At 34.7% G+C, this 21,430-nt stretch overlaps 1 protein-coding gene across 1 annotated transcript in view; it reads left to right on the top strand.

Annotated features, from left to right (window-relative positions):
- Positions 1-21,430, top strand: part of TTC6 (tetratricopeptide repeat domain 6) — a 188,555-nt gene that overhangs the window by 102,937 nt on the left and 64,188 nt on the right. Inside the window, 3 exon segments of the mRNA XM_044918209.1 lie at positions 8,153-8,240; positions 10,336-10,418; positions 18,202-18,572. Coding sequence (XP_044774144.1) covers positions 8,153-8,240; positions 10,336-10,418; positions 18,202-18,572 — 542 coding nt within the window.

Genomic DNA, 21,430 nt, shown 5'->3' with positions numbered 1-21,430 from the left:
GGACACTTGGGCTGTTTCTGTAAACTGGCTATTGTGGATAATGCTGCAATAAACATAGAAGAGCATATATCTTTTTGAATTAGTGTTTCACATTCTTTGAGTAAATACCCAGTAGTGGAATTACTGGATCATATGGTAATTCTATTTTTAATTTTTAAAAAAATAATCCCTATGCCTACTGTGGGCCTCAAACTCATCACCCTCAGATCAAGAATTACTTGCTATACTGACTGAACCAGTGAGGCACCCCTCTATTTTTAATTTTTTTGTCCACACTTGTTTTCCATAGTGGCTGCATCAGTTGGCATTCCCACTAACAGTGCACGAGGGTTCCTTTTACTTGGGTTGTTCAATGTTAAGTATTTTTTCTTGAGTCAATGGTTAATGTGTATTCTTATAGAAAGCCACCTATTTGATTGAAATGTATAAATTTTATGTGGTGTTTGTAGTCTCTCTAGTCTTCATCTCCATTTCTAATGTTGCATCATTTTCTTTCCTATTTCTAATCATATTTTTGAGAATTTTTTCTTCCCCCAAAATAATTTTTAGAAATAAGTTAAATTTTTTGTCTTCTCTTGTTTTCAGTTACAAGTGCTTTAGTCTCTAATTGTCAAATTACTATGCTCACCCCAGTATAAAACCATATTTAATTATTTTTAGCAAGGTTTATAATGTAGGATCCCCTAGCTATTAGAAATCATGGCCTGTCAGCCAGAAAAACAAGTAAGTTCAACCTACCATCTTTGACCAAAAAAAACTTCTGGATTAATTCAATTTTTGCCCCTCTGAATTTTTGTTACTTCTCTTTTTGTAAATTTTTTGGTTGTTGGCTTCCTGCTTTCTATAGAAGGTTGACATTTCTATTGGGCATTTTTCTAGTTTCTTGCATTGATTTACAATTTAATGTATTTCTTTATTTTTCTTATTTTTAAGTAATATAAGTACTTCATGAATTTTCTTCTATGTAAGAGTTTGATCTTATTTCATAAATTTTTATTTATAGTGTGTTCATTTATTTTCTAAATAATTTCTATTAATTATTCATTTTCATTATCTTTATGAGACATGATTTGTGTGGGAAAGTGTTTTTATTTATTTATTTATTTATTTATTTATTTATTCATGAGAGACAGAGAGAGAGAGAGAGGCAGAGGGAGAAGCAGGCTCCCAAGGAGTAGGGAGCCCGATGCGGAACTCGATCCCAGGACGCTGGGATCACGACCTGAGCTGAAGGCAGACGCTTAACCATCTGAGCCACCCAGGCGCCCGGGAAAGTGTTTTTAAACACTGTTTTGACTTGGCATTATTTTGTTTTAATTTTATTCTTTATCCTTATTAACATAAGAAAATATATTCTTTAGAATACCAGTTTCCCATCCTATTGGGAAGTACTATTGGTATTTGCTTTCCGGTTTTCTATATGTTCCAATATTGTCTATTAATTCAATGGTATTATAAGTTGTAACCATTTTTACATTGTGGCAGCACTAAGCAAGAGCATAGGCTTTCCAATCCATCTTGGATTTGAATCCCACTTACTTTCTGGATAATCTTTACTAGTATCTTAGTTTCTTGAAGCCTCAGTTTTGTATTGTTTTGTTTTTTATGTAAAATAGGTGTTCTGAGAATTTAGTGAGAGACTAGCGTATTGCCTAATGAATAATAAGTGCTCAATTAAGAGTAGATATAGCTGTTATATTGTCATATAATTCCATTCTTCTTCTGGCATATTTCTTTCATTTGATCTATAAAACACTGTGTATGTGTGTTGGGGGGAGATGCCTGGCTGGCTCAGTTGGAAGAGCATGTGACTCTTGATCTCCGGGTTGTGGGTTCAAGCTCCATGTTGGATGTAGAGATTATTAAAATAAATATATAAATAAATAAACTTAAAAAAACAAGAATAAAAAATAAAAAACACTGTTGGGGATTTTTCAGCGGTTGTGTTTTACTTATTTCTCCACGTGGTACCAGTAGTTTTTACTTTAGGTGATTAGAAGCTGTTTTATCTTTATTATGAATTTAGCAATGTTTTACCTTTATTATGAATTCTTTTTCTTATCAATTTTAAGTGACCTACTTTGGCTTTTTTAATGCTGGAATTCTACTGTAATATGGCTAGCCCTCTGTTCTTTTCTGTCTGTGTTCAGGAATATTTTCATTTTAATCCTTTGTTGTTTTTCTTTGTTTTTGTTTCGTTTCAGATGAACCATATAAGTAGCATATCATTTATTGGTATTATTATTATTATTATTTTGTGCTATCTTTTAAAAATTTTCTTTCTATTCTGTCTTTTGTTAAACCACCATTATTTTCTTTAGCAATATTATTGTTTTTGCTGTTCTGAGTAACAAGGCCTAATAAATTACTTAAGAACTTGCATGAGTAGTATATGAATACTTTAGTGTAGAAAAAATTCAAATGATACAGCCGTGTATGGCATAAAGAGCACTACCCACCTTGAATGCTATCCTTTCCCAGTTCTCTTCTCTCTGAAGTTTACTAATATTAAATGTATTGTATGTATCCTTTCGGACATTTTTTTCATTTATGTAATGCAAGTATATGCAAATTAATATTTTTACATGTGTGGAATCATGTAATCTATATTATTCTGCATCTTGAGTTTTTTGCTTAAAACATACTTCTGTTGATTCTCATTTATTGCATATTTACTATGAGCCAGACACTGTGCCAGGCACTTCACTTGTATTATTTCATTTGACCCTCCTATGAACTCAGAGAGGTACTAATTATGTCCCCAATCAAAAGAAGTCCCCTTCTCCCCATTTGTTCTGTTACCCTTTTCCTTACCTCTTCCTGGTGCTAAAAGTCACTAACCCAGTTTAGAAGGGTATATTATATTTATTGCTGCAGATCAAATTATCCCCAAATTTAGCAGTTTAAAACAAACTATTATTATCTCACACAGTTTCTGAGGATCTGGAATCCACAGTTTCTGGCCTAACTAGGAAGTTCTGGCTCAAGATCTCTCATGTAGTTTTAGTTAGGATCTCAGCTGAGGCTGCATCATAAAAAACAAAAAACAAAACAAAGACAAACCTTCCCACAAACCACACTTGCACATATATCTTTGTATACAGATGTGTATTTTTCTATTTGGAATTTCTGATGAAAGTATATGTGTAATTTAAATCTTGAAAGATTGTTGTGTATATTTGCATTTCCTTTTCTTAAGTGTAATCTAAACTTTTCATTTATTTAAGAAGATAATATTTTTTTGGGGGGGGAAATATGTAACGAGCTAAAAGAAAAAAGGTTCATAACATAAAGTATATTAAAGATTGCCTTAGTGTAAGATTGGTGAATATTAATTTGCATAAGTAGGCATGGCATCCATGAAAATGTGATGCTCATATCTCCTTCAAGAGAATCTGTTGACATAAGCTTGACTGCCAGCCTCCAGCTGTTGTCCTGTAGATCTATCATGGCATTTGCTCTAAGGCCATTTTTCCTCTGGGCTGCTTCTAGCCAGTGACTGAACACAACAGGTTTGCTAGAGGTGACCCATACCTGCTTGATGTGGGATTGTTTCAACAGGCAGTTTTGGCTCAGGAACTTTCCATCTGCCTGGCTGAATCTCAGAACTGCTCTGTGATCTGAAGCTCTTCCTGCTCGCTCCTTCCTCTCTTCGCCTTTCACAGGTGTCAGCTGCATCATGGTCTGAAGGTTTCCTACTGCTCCCTCTCTTTGTCGCCTCCACTGGTAGCGTCTGCTTCTAACTGAATTGACCCAGCTGGGGGGTAATATGAGTAATATGTAATATTATTCAATATACTGTAGCGAGTACAATATTTTCCAAATTCTATGTTTATAAGTAGGGGCATGTATTTTTCTCTCTTCGTATTTAGAAAATGTGAGTATAGGGAATTGAAAGTAGAAAGAAGTTTCTGAACAGAAGTAAGAACTGTAGCAAGACTCAGATTGGTTTGTAACCAGGACTGGTTACAACTGGTAATGACAGAGTAACCCATTAGAAAGATGGTCCAAAAGTCAGTCAGTGCTGGTGGTTGTTCATACCCAATGACTAGAAGAAAAAGGATCCAAAAGGACTTCTGGCATAAAGAGATGGCCCAGGACACTTTTCATGCATCCTAACTGGAATCAGACCTTTGTTCAAAGAATCCTTTGTTCAAAGGTTCCTTTGAATGGGAAATAGTATGTAGATACAAAGGTCTGTATGCCCTGTGTTTTAAAGGTAAATTTAAAATGTTTATATATATTGTGATAACTGATATTTTTTGTTTTATCCTGACATATAATTTGTTTTTTATTGACTCTGCCTTTGTTTCATTTTCTTCTTTTATTCCTTTTCTTAAATTTATCTTTTTTGTTGTTCCTTTTTTTAAAAAAATTCAGTAGTCTAGATATATATTGAGGTTTTATTTTTACTTTTTCAACTATTTTGATAAATTGTGTTTTATTAACCCTATTTTGGATTATATACTATTTCTTATTCTTATGGTGGTTTCCCTGGATAGACATCTTTAACTTATCAAAATCTTGTGTTAATCAGTATCTTTATACTCTTCCAGGAAAATACAATGACTTTAAAACCTTTCAATTCCATTTACCCCTTTTGCCTTAATATGTTTTTACTTTGTTATATTCTTAGATCTTTATCTTTTAAAACCCTCAAAACATTATCATTTTATACAATATTTCTTATATTTTACCCATATATTTATCCCTCTCTTTTTTTCTTTTCCCCTAGCATCTCAGAACTTTCTCTGGAATCATTTTACCCTTTGCCTGAAATATATCTTTAGAATTTGCTTTAAGGGAAGTAGGAAGTCTGCAATTAATGAAAATATTGGTTTTTCTGTTTTGAATGTCTTTATATTAGCTCATTCTTGAGAGAGATTATACCTGGGTATGATGTATATTGCAGATATTTTCTTTTAGCCCACACTAATGGTGTTCTAATATTCTCCAGCATCCACTGTTGCTATTGGGAAGTAAGTCTTTTTTTTTTTTATTTATTTATTTGAGACAGAGAGAATGAGATACAGAGAGCATGAGAGGGAGGAGGGTCAGAGGGAGAAGCAGACCCCCCGCTGAGCAGGGAGCCCGATGCGGGACTCGATCCCGGGACTCCAGGATCATGACCTGAGCCGAAGGCAGTCGCTTAACCAACTGAGCCACCCAGGCGCCCGGGAAGTAAGTCTTAAATGTGAATTTTTTTGAGGATAACAGATTCCTTGCTTCCTCCCAAACTGGCTACTTTTAAGTTTTTCTCTTTTCTTCCCTATTTTCATTATGATGTGGCTAGCTGCAGATTTCTTTAAAATTGATGCTTTGGAATTATTGGGATTTTTGAATATGTGACTTGATGTCTTTCATCAACTATGGAGAATTTTTAATCTTTATCTTTTCAAATGTTGCCTCTGTTCATTCTCTTTCATTTTCTGGGATTTTAATCATAGGTATTAGCTACCTTTTTCCTCTTGATGATGGATTCTGGATAATTTCCCTTCTGATCTGTCTTATAGTTCAAGTTTATAAATTCTTTCTTCAGTTGTGTCTAAGATACTGTTAAACTTGTTTATTGTATTTTTAAATTTGCTTTTGTGTTTTTCTTTTTAGAATATTTATTTTTTTTTCTCCAAATCTATTTTGTTTTGGTGTTTTATTTCTTTATGTGTCTGTCTTTAAATGTTTATTATTGTATTTAAAACATTATTTTTAGGAAACCTTTGAGACCAAGAATGACAGTTTCTTTCTCCAGAGAAATTTTTTGTCAAATTTTTTAGTACTCAGAAACAGTCTTAGTCTAAGGTTGAGGCTTGAGTTTCTTTGACCACCCTTGTGATGGAACCGAGGCTGAAAGTCTACACAAAGGCTGATTTACTTCCCCTCACTCTTTTTTTCTTTTTTTAAGAGGTTTTAAAAAAAATTTTTTTTTAAAGCAGGCTCCACACCCAACATGGGACTTGAACTCAGGACTTGATCTCTTGAGATCAAGAGTCACATGGTCTACTGACTAAGCCAGCCAGGCACCCCTACATCTATTCATCTTAATCTGATGGTGTAGCATCCTGTAGCCTTGGATACTTGCATATTTTGTATATGTATAATACTATACAGTATATTACATATATGTAAATATATATAAATAAATCAGTCTCCATGCCACGGGTAAGTTTTGGGCTTCAATTTCTATCACCGTTGCCCCAAGAAGTTGTCAGTCTGCAGCTCAGACTTGCAGCTGCTTTGGCAAACATCATGAGAACAAAAGCATCTTGAATACTGGGCTTACTTTTCCAGGTTCTTGCCTTTTCTTAGATTTTGGCTCAGTATCTCTTCATCATCATGTTGGCTTTTTGATGCTTTGAAGATTGCAGTTTTTGTATTATAAGTAGCTTTCTTAGTTTTCCTTAGTAGAATTACCTAGCCTGCCATAATTAGAAGCAGAGTCATAATTGACTTTTAAAGTAGCAAAACTGGTTCCATTTCTATCTGCATCCCAGCTTTTATTGGGTGCATACCAGTTTTAGCAATATCTCTGGAGTAGAGCAGGAGGATTTTTACATCAGATATCATATAAGCAATGGTTGTTCTCTCAAGACACATTAGTTTGGTCACTATCTTGGCAGGTTCCAATATAAGGTTCCATATGAACCATGTTCTCTTTTTAAAAAGCAACCATTGGGGCACCTGGGTGGCTCAGTTGGTTAAGCATTTGACTCTTGATTTCAGCTCAGGTCATGATCTCAGGGTTGTGAGATTGAGACCCATGTTGGGCTCTGCCCTGGGCATGAAGCCTGCTTGAGATTCTCTCTCCCTCTCTCTCTGCCCCTCCCCATCTCTCTCTCTCTCTCTCTAAAAAAAAGGAAAAAGAAAAGAAAAGAAAAAAAAAAGCAACCATTGATAACTAGCAAGTTTTGCTGTTTTGATATCTGTAAAATACAGTATTAAGGCTTTTGTCCTTGTTATTGTTAAAAGCATTTCCTTAAATATACAATAGCTGCTATTCCGTCATATTTGAATATTTTGTGTAAACATATGACAAAATAGTTCCATAGTCTCTTGTGTATCACGTAGTTTATCTCTGAAGAGCAACAGTGACCAATTATCCTTCTGCTATGTTTAGTAATTCTCTTACCTTACACTATGCTATAGCTGCATTATAAAAATACAATAGAAGATGAATAAAAATCAATGCTGGTGATTCCTAAATTACCCATAGCCTTTTCCATATCTGTTCCATTCTCAGTGATAATTTCATGGTATTTTTAAAAGCTAATTTTCTAGGGCGCCTGGGTGGCTCAGTTGGTTAAGTGACTGCCTTCGGCTCAGGTCATGATCCTAGAGTCCCGGGATCAAGTCCCGCATCGGGCTCCCTGCTCAGTGGGGAGTCTGCTTCTCCCTCTGACCCTCCTCCCTCTCATGCTCTCTGTCTCTCATTCTCTCTCTCTCAAATAAATAAATAAAATCTTTTAAAAAAAGCTAATTTTCTATTGAATAAATATTTTTTGAATTTGAAATTTTAGTTGTTTGAGACCTAAACATTTAAGCAAAGTAGCAGCATGATTTAATTCATCATAAATACACCAAGATGTCAAACTTAGATCTTCTAGTTGTTTTTCTATATCCAAATCACTGATTATAAGATAGAAGAATAACACATTTAATAATAATTGTAATGATTGCAGCAGTTCATCCTTACAACAATAAATACACATATATAACTTAATTGATGGAGTTTGAATTATAAGGCATTTAAAGAGAATTTCAGTCCAATAAAAATTTAGAATGCTTACCTGTATTTGACAGTGAATAGTCCTATATTGACAATAAATCCAAATAAGTCTTATACATAATTCTGATATTTGTATACTAAATCGATTCGATGCTAACTATGAGATCACAGTATCATTGATTGCTTGTAAGATTACTGATGCCAGAAATAAGGTAGAAGTATCTTTGGCTAACGGTCAACACGGAAGCCAAATTGTGGGTTTGGGTCAAATACTAAGGCTATAGCTGGGCTTTTGATGTGTCTGGTAAATGTTGTCTATACTTCTACCTTTTCTATACATTTTTCTTTTGGTAATAATGTGTACTATGAACTAACAGTGATCATAAGCTTTTTAAAGTATAATTTAAAACTGTTATCTTTTTATTACAGAGTATTCAAGCAAGCAAAATTTTAACTGAGAGATTTTCAGCTGAAAGCAAGGAAAGTGTCATTATTTTAAATCAGCATAGCAGAAGTACTAGGGTATGTACAATTTTTATTCTAAATTGTGGGTTGGTTGCTTTATCTGCCTATAGCTCAGATATATTATTTCTAGTAGTTCTGGAAATTATTTCTTGGTGCTTCCTCAGTCAGGGAAATGCCTCAGAACATTCACTTTTGGTGTCTTTGCTGAGGACACATTTCCTCTTTTTCAAATATGTTGCCTTTGTGACACTTAGAAGATGTTACTTACTAATTAATAGCAGAATATCTGATTTTCCTAAAATTTTGAAAATTTCTGGTCTTGCACTCATTTATCACTTCTTGCCTAGGTCTTAAATGATTAAAGAAACATGTTTGTGAATGTTTGGGCCAAATGGGGGGATTGGTTATGGCCATGAAACAGTAAAACTAAATTCTCTAAACAGTGATTAGACTCAGGCTCATGACTTTGTTATCATTGTAGTGTATCCAAGTAAGCTAATTAAATAATAAACATAATTGGAGAGAAAAGAGATAGTGATTGAGAGAAGTTGAGGGAAGAAGAAAAGTTGGAAGTATACATAACTGGTTTGATAGATGTCCTGAACAAATAAAAAACAGTTTTATTTTTCTCCCATTAGTGCCTTCAGGCCTCTGCTCCCCTTGATGGTATCTTGGGATGCTGAATGGCACATAGTACAAAGTCTTAGGGCAGTGGGACAAATTAAATCCTATTCTAGTTAGTTAACTAAGTTAAAGATATGTCTATGCCTCCTCCTTTATCCCCCATACAATTTAATACCTTTTTTTTTTTTGGAGGGGATAATGTTTCTAATTAATACAGATCACTTTTTTTTCTCTTTTCTTTATAGCACTTACTAAATATTTGTCCTTATATGTGTTTGATCTTTTTATGCCTCACCAGACTGGGGTCACAGCATTCTTCATCACTGTTTTATCCATATCACCTAGAGTAGTAGCCATCACATAAAAAATAGCTGGACCAATGAATGTCCCTTTCTAGTTTGGAATGCCATGTACACTTTCTGGACTATTGTAGTAGCACTACTTACACCTACCTGTCACATATTCCCATTTTTAGTAGCTGCTTCTTCCAACCCATCCTCCTACTGCCTCCTGCTGTATTCTTAAAACACAGGCATACTTATGTCACTCATTTCTCAAACTGTAACTCCACCTACCAAATAAAGTCAAAGTGCTTCATTGAGCTTCATAACCTGGCCTCAACTATACTTTCTATCTTATCTCCCATTATACTTCTGCTTTTGTGTCGCCCCCACATACCCTGTACTCCACCTGCACCCAAGTCCTTGGGGACTAAAACCCCCTGCATTTTGACGTTTCTCTGGGCTTGTTTAGGCTGTTCCATTGGCCTGGAATACTCTCAGCTCTATCTCAGTCTACGGAAATGTTGCTACCTTTCACAGGCCCGCCCTGTGTCACCTCTTCCAACCAGTCTATCCAGGTGCCATCCCATTGAGAACTGACCTCTCCCTACCCTATGTTCTCTTCACACTGTGTCCATTTGTGCCCTCTTTAGTCAGTGCCACAGCTGCTTTGGATTATAGTTACTTCTTTTCTTTCTGTTTCCACCATTATATTGGTTGAGGATATGGAACATATCAATTTTTTCTGTACTTTCTACACTATTTAGTATAGTAGTATTTCCCTGCTCTTTCAGTATAATAGCTCACATCGTAAGTGATGGTATTTGTATGGTCTGGTGGAGTAAAATGTTGAGGTTGCTTATAATTAGAGGTGACTGTTCAGAGGACAGTAGCTGCTTCAGGTCCCACTTGTGCAGCCTCTGTGCTAAGGGGACTCATGGGTCGGGATATTTATGGCACATTTATACATATGTGCCACTTGCACCAACCAGAACACTTTGCTAAGTGTTTGTTGTATCAAGTTGAATTTTAAAATTTAAGATAGTTTCTATTATTATACAGTTTTCTAAATTAATTGATGGATTTTCAGTAAATCCATCCAATAAGAATGTGTATTTTAATTAGCATTTCATTAAATTTACCTAAGCATTTCATTAATTTACCTAAGCAGCTATCAGTCAATTGTCATATGATATTTTACTTTACCAAATAGTATCTATAGTCAATGCATATTTATCATTTATTTCAGTTTTTTTTTCCTAAGAAAATCTGCATCATTTGAAAATATCCAAAAATGTTTCAGCACATCATCTCCACAATTAAAGGTATGATAATTTTTTAGTTTTTATTATTCAAAGGAAATGTTTCTATTTTTAGTAATAATCACTATTGATGCTTATTTTGTTTGCTTTCCTGAAATAATGTAGTCAGTTGATTCACTCAGAACTGATTAAAAGTTTGGATTCAAGTGTGTATTTGGTAGCTACTGTAAAATTGGTTGGTCGTGCCAATTTAAGATTTTCAACAGCTCTTGGGAGTATCTCATGTTCATAGTTTGACTTTACCTGGTATATTATAAGTCAAGTCATTATAATATTGACCTACATTTCAAAGCATTTTCATGGACACTATTCCAGTCTGGTCTTGAGCTTCACAACATTCCGAGAGAAGGAAGGCGAGCAGATATTATCTTTGTTTCATGTGTGAAAAAGCAAAGGTCAGAAAGTAATAAATGGCAGAGCTAGACCTTCGACCCACACCCCCTCTTACTAAATGCAATGTACTTTCCTCTGCACCAATAATCCATAGGCTTTTTGGAACAGCTGGTTCTTACCTCCATGGCATTGACATCTAGCTTCCAGCTTTTGTTTTCTCCCTGAAATCTTACAAATCTTTCCTGATTCTTTGTTACTTGCTTGTAACTTGCTTTTAACCTGCTTCACGTTAGCCTGTTTCCTATGTCATTTCTGAGATTCTCTTTTCTTACCGGCCTTTTGATTCCTCTGTTTTATATCCCTATACAATCACACTATCCTTAAGATTCTTTATTGGCCTATAAGTGACATGTAGCATTATATTAGTTTCAAGTGTAAAACATGATTCAGTATTTGTACGTATTGCAATATGATCACCACAATAAGTCTAGTTAACATCCATCACCACACACAATTATACATTTTTTTTTTCTTGTGATGAGAATATTTAAGATCTACTCTCTTGGCAAGTTTCAAATACACAATACAGTATTTTAAGTATAGTCACTATGGTGTATTATATCCCCAGGACTTACTTATTTTATAATTGAGTTTTGTACCTTTTGACTATTATTACCCATTTCATCCATCACCCACTCCTTGCCTCTGGCAACCACCAATCTATTTTCTGTATCTATGCATTGTTGTTGTTGTTGTTGTTAAAATGCCACATATAAGTGAGATCATGTAGTAATTGTCTTTCACTGTCTGACTTATTTAACTTATTTATTTTACTTAGCATGATGTCCTCAGGGTCCATCCATGTTATTGCAAATGGCAGAATTTCCTTTTTTTTTAAATGGCTGAATAATATTCCATTGTGCATATATATATACGTATATACATATGTATATATACATATATATATACGTATATATATATATGTATATATATGACATTTTCTTTATCCATTCATCCATTGATGAGCACTTAGGTTGTTTCTATGCCTTATAGCTATTGTGACTAATGCTGTAAGGAATAAGGGAGTGAAGATATCTCTTCAAAATCCTGATTTCATTTCCTTTGGGTATATTCCCAGAAGTGGGATTCGATCTAGGGTAGTTCTATTTTTAATTCTTTGAAACTCCATACTATTTTCTGTAGTGGCTGCACCAATTTACATTTCCATCAATAGTGCACAAGGTTCCCTTTTCCCCATAGCTTTGCCAACACTGGATATCTCTTGTCTTTTTTATAATAGCCATTCTACCTCTTTATTTTTTGTGTATCTGTCATAGGTTTTGGGTTTGTGGTTACCTATAGGTTCATATATAACACCCAAAGTAAATAGCAGTCTATACAAATTTGATGGCCTTTTAAGTTCAAGGACATTCTGAAAAACAAACAAAAAACAGAAAAAGAAAAATAACTTCTTTCTTTTCCCTTTTTACTCCCACCTCCACATTTTATGCATACGTTGCCATATTTTACATCTTTTTATTCATAATTTTCCTATGTCTAATTCTGGCCATTTCTGTTCCATTTAAAGAAGTCCCTTTAGCATTTCTCACAAGGATGGTTTAGTGGTGATAAAGTCCTTTATCTTTCGTTTGTCTAGGAAACTCTTTATCTTTCCTTTAAATCTGAATGATAACTTTGTGGGGGTAGAGTATTCTTGGTTATAGGTTTTTTCCTTTCAGCACTTTGAATGTATTATGCCACTTTCTTCAGGCCTGCAAAGTTTCTGCTGAAAAATCAGGTGATAGCCATATAGGTTTTCTCCTGTTGGTAACTTTTTGTTTCTGTCTTGCTGCTTTTAAGATTCTCTTTTTATCTTTAATCTTTGACATTTTAATTATTATGTGCTGTGGTGTGGACTTCCTTGGGTTCATCTTGTTTGGAACTCTCTGTGCCTCTTGGACTTGGATGTCTATTTCCCTCCCTAGGTTAGAGGAGTTTTCAGTTATTATTTCTTCAAATAAGTTTTCTACACCTTTCTCTCTCTTCTTCTTCTTCTGGGACCCCTATCATGTGAATGTTTGTTTGCTTGAGGTTGTCCAAGAGATCTCTTAATCTATCCTCATTTTTGAAAATTCTTTTCTCTTTTTGCTTTTCATCTTGAATGCTTTCCATTACCCTGTCTTCCAGATCACTGATACATTCTTCTGCATCCTCTAATCTACTGTTGATTCCCTCTATGATGTTTTTTATTTCCATTATTGTATTCTTCAACTCTAATTGGTTCTTTTTTTATATTTTCTATCTCTTTATTGAATATTTCATTGAGTTCTTCCACTCTTTTGTCCAGCCCAGTGAATACTTAAGGATCATTACTTTAAATTCTTTATCAGGCATATTGCTTATCTCTGTTTCATTTATTTATTTTTTTCTGAGGTTTTTTTCTTGTTCTTTCTTTTGGAGCATATTCCTCTGTCTCCCCATATTGCTTGACTTTCTGCCTTTGTTTCTATGGACTAGATGGAACAGCTACTTCTCCTAAATTTGAGGGAATGGTCTTGTGTACAGTGTCCCCTGTGTTGACTGTGTGTGCTTGGTGGCTTTTGCTGGCTGGCTGGATCCGTGGCTGTACATGTCAGTTGCTCTTTTAAACCATCGCTTTTTACAGAAAGAAGAAAATAATAATAAAATAACAAAAGAAAAAAGGAAAAAGAGAAAAGAAGGAAAAAAGAAGAAAAAAGAAAAAAACCCCAAAAGGACAAAAATAAAAGCAAAACAAGACAAATAAAAAGTACTAAAAAAATTAATGAAAAATTAAAAAAAAAACTAAAAGAAACAAACAAGAATCTTGGTTTATTTTCTGTGCCCCAGCACCACAGGGGCTGGTGTGGACTTGTGGACTCTGGGCTTATGAGGTAATAAGCTCACTGTGATGACTGGACCCACCAGTTATGGTATCCAGACCCTGCTCCTGTCTAGGCTTTTAAGATGGAGGATGGATGTAAACTGTGTTGTTCTCTAGTTCCTCTGACTGGAGAGCTTCCCAACGCTCCTCCTCCATTTGGCAGAGTTCCAGTGTTGTCTCTTTTATATGCTAGTGGTTCTTTTAAACCATGGCTTTTTTTCTGTGTCCAAGGATAGATGAATCTGTTTCCAATTCCTCAGTACTATCCCTCCCCACTGCTGTTTGCAGGACCAGGGGTGGAGGTTCCCTCTGTTACCATGTCTCCATCTCTCTTGCTGTTCTTTTTTTGTCATTCTATCTTTGATTGTTCAGAAGCTGTTCAGATGGCCCTCAGTTCTTCAGGAGAAATTGTTCTGTAAAAAGGTATAATTTGGGGGGGGCACCTGAGTGGCTCAGTTGTTAAGCGTCTGCCTTCAGCTCAGGTCATGATCCCAGGGTCCTGGGATTAAGCTCCATTATCAGGCTCCCTGCTGAGCGGGAAGCCTGTGTCTCCCTCTCCCACTCCCTCTGCTTGTGTTCCCTCTCTCACTGTGTCTCTCTCTGTCAAGTAAATAAATAAAATCTTAAAAAAAAAAAAGAGGTATAATTTGGTGTGTTCTGTGGAGGAAGTGAGTTCAGGGTCTTGCTATGTTGTCATCTTGGATGGGAAACCCTCCCTATAATAGCCATCCTAACAGGTTTAAGGTGATATCTCATTGCGTGGGTTTTTTTTTTTTTTTTAATTTTATTTATTTGAGAGAGAGACAGACAGAGATAGCAAGAGATAGCAAGGGAGAGCAAGAGCAGAGAGCAGAGCCGGTGCATCTTTTTATGAACCCATTGACCATTTGTATGTCTTTGGAAAAAAATCCCTATTCAGTTGCTCTGGTCATTTTTTAATTGGATTTTTTGGTTTTTTTTCCTATTGAGTTATAAGAATTCCTTATATATCTTGGATATTAACCCCTTATCAGATAGATGGTTTGCAAATATTTTTCCCATTTTATAGGTTGCTTTTTCATTTTGCTCATTGTTTATTTTGCTGTGCAGAAGCTTTTTAGTTTGATGTAGTCCCACTTGTTTATTTTTGCTTTTATTTTTTGTCCTTTAAGTGTCATAGCCAAAAAAGTTATTACTAAGGCCAATATGAAATAGCTTTTCCTTATGTTTTCTTTTTTTCCCCTTATGTTTACTTCTAGTAGTTTTATTTTTTAAGAATTAAAATTTAAATCTTTAATTTTTGTGAGTAGTGTAAGATAGGAAATTTCATTCTTTTGCATATGAATATCTAGTTTTCTCAACATAATTTATTGGAGATGGTCATTTCATCATTGAATATTTTGGCTTCTTTGTCAAATATTAGTTGACCATATATGCATGGGATATTTCTGGACTGTTGATTCTGTTCCATTTGTCTATGTGTTTGTTTTTATGCCAGTACCATACAGTTTTGACTACTGTAGTTTTGTAATAAAGTTCAAATTCTGGAATTGTGAAGCCTCCATCTTTGTTCTTCTTTCTCAGGAGTGCTTTGATTATTTAGGGTCTTTCGTGGTTCCATATGAATTTTAGGATTATTTTTGCTATTTCTGTGAAAAGTGACATTGGAATTTTGGTAGGGATTGTATTGAATCTATTAATGGCTTTGGTAATGTGGACATTTTAAAATACTAATTTTTCTGATTTATGAGCATGAAATATCTTTCATTTACTTGTGTCTTCTTCAGTTTCTTTCATCATTGTATTTTAATTTTCAGTATACAAATGCTTCACCTCTTTGAATAAATTTATTCCTAACTAATTTTATTATTTTTGATGCTATTATAAATGGAATTACTTTATTTCTTTTTCAGATAATTCATTGTTAGTGTACAGAAATGCAATTGACTTTTGTATGTTGATTTTGTAACCTACAAGTTTACTGAATTCATTAATTAGTTCTAACAGTTTTTCGCTGGAGCCTTTGGAGTTTTGTCTATATAAGATTATGTCATCTGCAAATAAAATAGTCAGAGACAATTTTACTACTTTCTTTCTAATTTGGATGCCTGTTTTCCAGATTGTTTTGGCTAAGACTTCCAGTACTAAGAGCAAGAGTGAGTATTCTTGTCTTGTTCCTGATCTTAGCAGGAAAGTTTTCAGTCTTTTACTGTTGATCATGATATTAGCTGTGGGTTTATCATACATGGACTTTATTATGTTGAGGTATGTTCCTTCTATACCAAATCTATTGAGAGTTTTTATCATGAGAGAATGTTGAATTTTGTCAAATGCTTTATCTATGTCTATTGAAACAATCATACATGGTCTTTATCTTTCATTCTGTTAATATGGTATGTCACATTTATTGATTTGTGTATGTTGAATCATCTTTGCATCTGAGGGATAAATCCCACATGATCATGTTGTATGATCTTTTCATGTGCTGTTGAATTCAGTTTGCTAGTATTTTTTTGAGTATTTTCCATTTGTATTAATCAGGGATGTTGGGCTGCAGTTTTCTTTTCTTGCAGTGTGTGTGTGTACACATATACATACATATATACACATATATAAATAATGGAATATTAACTATAAAAAAGAAGGAAATTTTACCTTTTGTAAGTAACTCCTTTTGGGACATTATGCAACATGACAGAGAAAGAGAAATACTGTCTGTTCTCATTTATATGAGGAATCTAAAAAAGCAGAACTTACAGAAACATAGAGTAGACAGTGGGGCTACAATGGAGAGGAGAGGATTGAGATGTTGGTCAGAGGGTACAAACTTCCAGTTATAGGATACATAAATTCTAGGGTTCTAATGTACAGCATGGTGACTATAACTAACAATACTCTATATACTTGAAAGTTTTAAGAGAATAGATCTTAAATGCTATCACCACACAAAAACAATGGTAATTATGTGAGGGGGTGGAAGTGTTAACTAACCTTATTGTAGTAATCATTTCACAATATATACATGTATCATATCATCACACCGTATACCTTAAACTTACATATGTTATGTGTCAATAATATTGCAGTAAAAGTGGGAAAGAACCCCAAGCCTGTTCTGGCAGCTCTGCTTTGTAATTATAGATTCTGTCAGTGATTCCTTCCCAAGTGTTCGACAGAGCTGCATATGGCCTCTTTGTGTAATTCATATCTAGTCAGCAAGTGGGGAGTATGAGTATCTTATGTTCTACTTTTTTTTTCAGGCACATGTTTTCCTGAGATATATATATCACGCCTTTTTTTTTCAGGCACGTGTTTTCCTCAGTGCGCACTCTCTCTCTCTATATATATATATCTCACACCTACATACATATGTGCCTATATTTCTTCTTTTTTAAGATTTTATTTATTTATTTGACAGAGAGAAACACAGCGAGAGGGGGAACACAAGCAGTGGGAGTGGGAGAGGGAGAAGCAGGCCTCCCACTGAGCAGGGAGCCCGATGTGGGGCTGGATCCCAGGACCCTGGGATCATGACCTGAGCCGAAGGCAGAAGCTTAACGCCTGAGCCACCCAGGCGCCCCTGTGCCTATATTTCTTGATATATACCTATATTATACATACATATATTCTATAGTCTATGTATTACCCTATTCTCTTTTAATTATATAATGAGTTACATATAGTTTCTTGAGATGGGGGAAGTATGATAAGTTATGAGGGTCAATATCTCTATTGTACTTTAGTACATCTTAAAGAATACAACTAGCTTGTGTGAAATTGTTATGTTTGGAATTTGAGCCTAACTTCACTATAAAGAAAAACATTTGTATAACAAATGATTATTTATTAGCAAACTTAAATGCACTTAATTTATTGACAATGGCTCAATAAGCTGGAAATGTTATATCAAAGGATTGGAACTAATCTCTTTTATTAATAATGAGTTGTTAGAATTTCAAGTACTAATGCATAGTTACTGCAAATTATTTATAATTATTAGTACATTATGATATTGATTATATTATATTATTAAAAGTTAAGTTGATTCTCTGATGATTAGATAAAAATATTAGGCTGGAATTCTGTTCTTAAGCTTATAAATATTGAATTAAATTATTGTAGAGGATACTTGAATACTACTGTATAGAAATTCAGTGTTGTTAAAGTGCTTTTGAAAATAGACTCACAAATTGGTTTTATAGGATAAGGCATTTTAATAGTTTTTACCCATTCTACCAATTTCTTTTTCATTAAGAATAGAAGTAGAGTATGTACTTTATTTGCATATGTAAAAAGCATTGTCTTTTAATTAAGAATATATAAAATCACAGTTAATGCATATCTACCTTATAGTGTTATTTTTATGTAGCTAACAAGATGTCACATAACCAAATTATTGTACTTTGCTTTAACCACCTTACTATTAACTTTATAAGCTGACTTTGAAAAACATTAAGAATACAATTTAAAATTTTCAAACTACATTAATAATAATTATAACTGAATTAGTTTAAAACATATAGCAACTAGCTTGATTTTAAGTTTTTCTATCTTTGTTTCCTTGCTAATAAGAGAGTAAAATCTGCAGTTGAATTGAAGAAAGAGGAGGCCACAGCTCCAATAAAGATTAAGGATGACATGCAAAGCAATATAAAAGACATGATATTTCAGAAAGCAAAGCAGTTGGAGCATTGGATGACTCAGCAAAATGAAACTGAGGAACCCTCTGAGAAAGAAAATATAGATACCATCTTAGATAACATGAAGGAGAAAAGGAGTTTGAGAGATCTGTCTCTCTCTCTCATTGAAGCATCTAAAAAAGCCGGCATTAGTTATATTGTTTATCCCAAGAAAAAGAAGATAAGACTGAAGAAAAGATTGAAGCGCAATAAACTTACAGCCGTGTATGATGAATTAGCCAAGTCTCCAAAAGTTCTTAAAAGGTCTTGTTTAATCAATAATTGTTATAGTTCACGAAATGTATTGTGGTTTTGGTCTTAATCTTATAATTTCACTAACTGAAGTTATTATTTTATTCAGCATTGAAAATATGTTAAAGTCTTAGCTAAAGGAGAATCCCTTCCTTTTTAATATATGGGTATTCAATAGTATAAATATATGACTGGTTTAAACTATATTTTAAAGTTGGGGCTGACTTAAGGACATGAAGTAAAACTAAGTCAATTTGATAGTTAAATGAAATCTTTCAATACAAAAAAACAACCTCTGCTCCAAGCAAATATCACCCATTCAGAAGTTGAAATAGATTGCTGAGATTTAACTGTTTTTAAATTTGGACTTAATGAATTGAGTAATCTAGATAGACAAACTGTTTTTTTATGTTGTGTGAGCCCTTATTCAGGGATCAACATATAGAAATAATTTTTCTCCTTACTTAGAAGTAATAGTATCTAGCATGTTTAAAAATGTGTAAGGACATGGGGCACCTGAGTGGCTCAGTTTTTTGAGCGTCCAGCTCTTGATTTCTGCTCAGGTCATGATTTCAGGGGCGTGAGATGGAGCCCAGTGATGGGCTCACCACTTAGCTTAAGAGTCTCTCTCTTTTTTTTTTTTTTTTTAAGATTTTGTTTATTTATTTGACAGAGAGAGACAGCGAGAGAGGGAACACAAGCAGGGGGAGTGGGAGAGGGAGAAGCAGGCTTCCCGCAGAGCAGGGAGCCCGATGTGGGACTTGATCCCAGAACCCTGGGATCATGACCTGAGCCGAAGGCAGACGCTTAATGACTGAGCCACCCAGGCGCCCCAGCTTAAGAGTCTCTTAAGAGTCTCTCTCACCCTTTGCCCCTTGCCCTGTTTTCTTGATCTCTCTAAAGTAAATAAATAAATCTTAAAAAAACGTGCAAGGACCTAAGATGACAGCAACTGAAGTTCCAGGTATGCTCATATTTAAGTGTTCAGGGTATAACTTTCTTATAACTGAAGGGTTGTGCAAAATAGTTTGCAAAAAGCTCTGGGCTTTATTTCTCTACATATCCTCAGATGACAAAGAATTCATTAAATTTATGCCTTTTTGAAAAGTAAAGACTTTCCTGTTGATAAGAGAGTCGTAAGTGTTTTTGTTTACTTCATTATTATAAAGACTTGCTGGTTCTGAAAAATGGTTAAATTAATGATGTTTTGGTATGTGGTGACTTATTGTCCCTGAAAAGACTTGGGAACAACCTATGTAAGCATGATGGAACAGAGACCGACCCTAGGGGAGGATGCCATTCAAGTCCTGAGTACCCTACACGCTACTTATGCTTGAGTTTTCCCTGCAACAAAAGTGTGGAGCTGTTTTTGTTAGCTCATCTTTAGAAGACTTCAGATAGGTTTTTCTTAAGTTGGCAAATGTTTTTGATAAGAACCAGAAATTTGCTTATACATTTTTGATATATTTGCTGATTTCAAGGCATATGAATCTTTACTGTCCTAGAGAGGATAAAACACTGCACCATTTTGGCCATGACCTAAGTGACTCTGTCTCTCTAAAGGATATAAGCAGGTGAAGCACTATTTTTGTGTGGTATTTTACTTCATTTTGATTCTTTATCACTTTGATTATAAAGAGATTTATTTGCCTTTTAACAACTGAATTTGATATTTGTATATATTGCCAACAGGTGTAATAGGATGCACCTTTTGGTGGAGGCAGTAAAACAAATCACGGGAGTATTTGTCTAGGATAATATATTAGTACAGCTTCCCTAACTTCTTTTTAAAAAAATCTTAATCTAATTTAGCGTAAAAGTGTAGCTATGAAAAAACTGTTATTTTTAAAACAAGTTTATGGAGAAACTTTAAGAAATAATTTTATTCCTATAGTTTGAGATCTTTTTTCACTAATCTTATTGTGGTTAAAACAGAATTATCCTCTTACCGTTTTATATCTGACCTTTAAGCTTGTTTAATCATCCTCATTCTTGCTGGCTCCCTTAAATGGTTAAAAACAGACTGTGTATGTACTCATATATCAAGTCAAAGCTTGACTGTGGAAAGTAACTCCTGCCAAAGTCTATTTGAGCTAAACCCAGACCCATGCATTTTCTGTCAGTCCCCTTACTATAGGTTATCCCTGTTGCCTGGCCCCTCATCTAGGTCATGGCAGGATGCCATGTGTCTGCAGTAACTTTGTTGCTTCACCATTTCTCTGGAAGTTTCTCTCTGCTTTGGTCTCTGATCCCAGTATTGGTGGAGCAGCCAGTCAGTGACTAGCAGAGACCTTCTTCAGCAGCTCACTGATGTGGCAGGAAGCTGTGTTTGTTGATGGCTCCTGGCCCACCTTGACTCCCTTGTACTCATTGCCTTCTCTCTGACCTGGACTTCTATGAATTGTTAGCCTCTCGGATCTCTGCAAATGTTCTGCCTTCCAGGATTGAGTAACATACTTGATCTGAGATCCAGGCCAGCCCTTTTGCTATTGGCTCTCCTATTTCTGTGAATGCATTGCCTTCTTCCCTTTCTAGAATAAGTCAGGCCATGGTCCTGACTTCCACTATCAAAGCTTCCAAACTTGACTAGCTCCTGAAAGTGAATCTGTAGTCTCAGTTCTGATTTTCTTGGCCCATCTTGCCACTGCTACACCCCCAAGAGAGGCAGAATTTATTTCCCCCACAAGCAGGAGATGACATATTTTCCTTGTGCTGTTAATCCGTAATTTCCCTGATGGTCTGGTATTGCTTTTGATATACTATCTTGGTGGATGGTGGTATAGGATGGAATGGGGCAGTTATAGAGATTTCCACTTGATCCTTACTACTATTATCTTCTTCAGTATATAGTTTATGCAGTTATGAAGTTG

This window comes from Neomonachus schauinslandi, chromosome 9, assembly GCF_002201575.2.
Source record: "Neomonachus schauinslandi chromosome 9, ASM220157v2, whole genome shotgun sequence".
Classification (NCBI taxonomy): Eukaryota; Metazoa; Chordata; class Mammalia; order Carnivora; family Phocidae; genus Neomonachus; species Neomonachus schauinslandi.
This window is presented reverse-complemented; position numbering and strand designations above follow the sequence as displayed.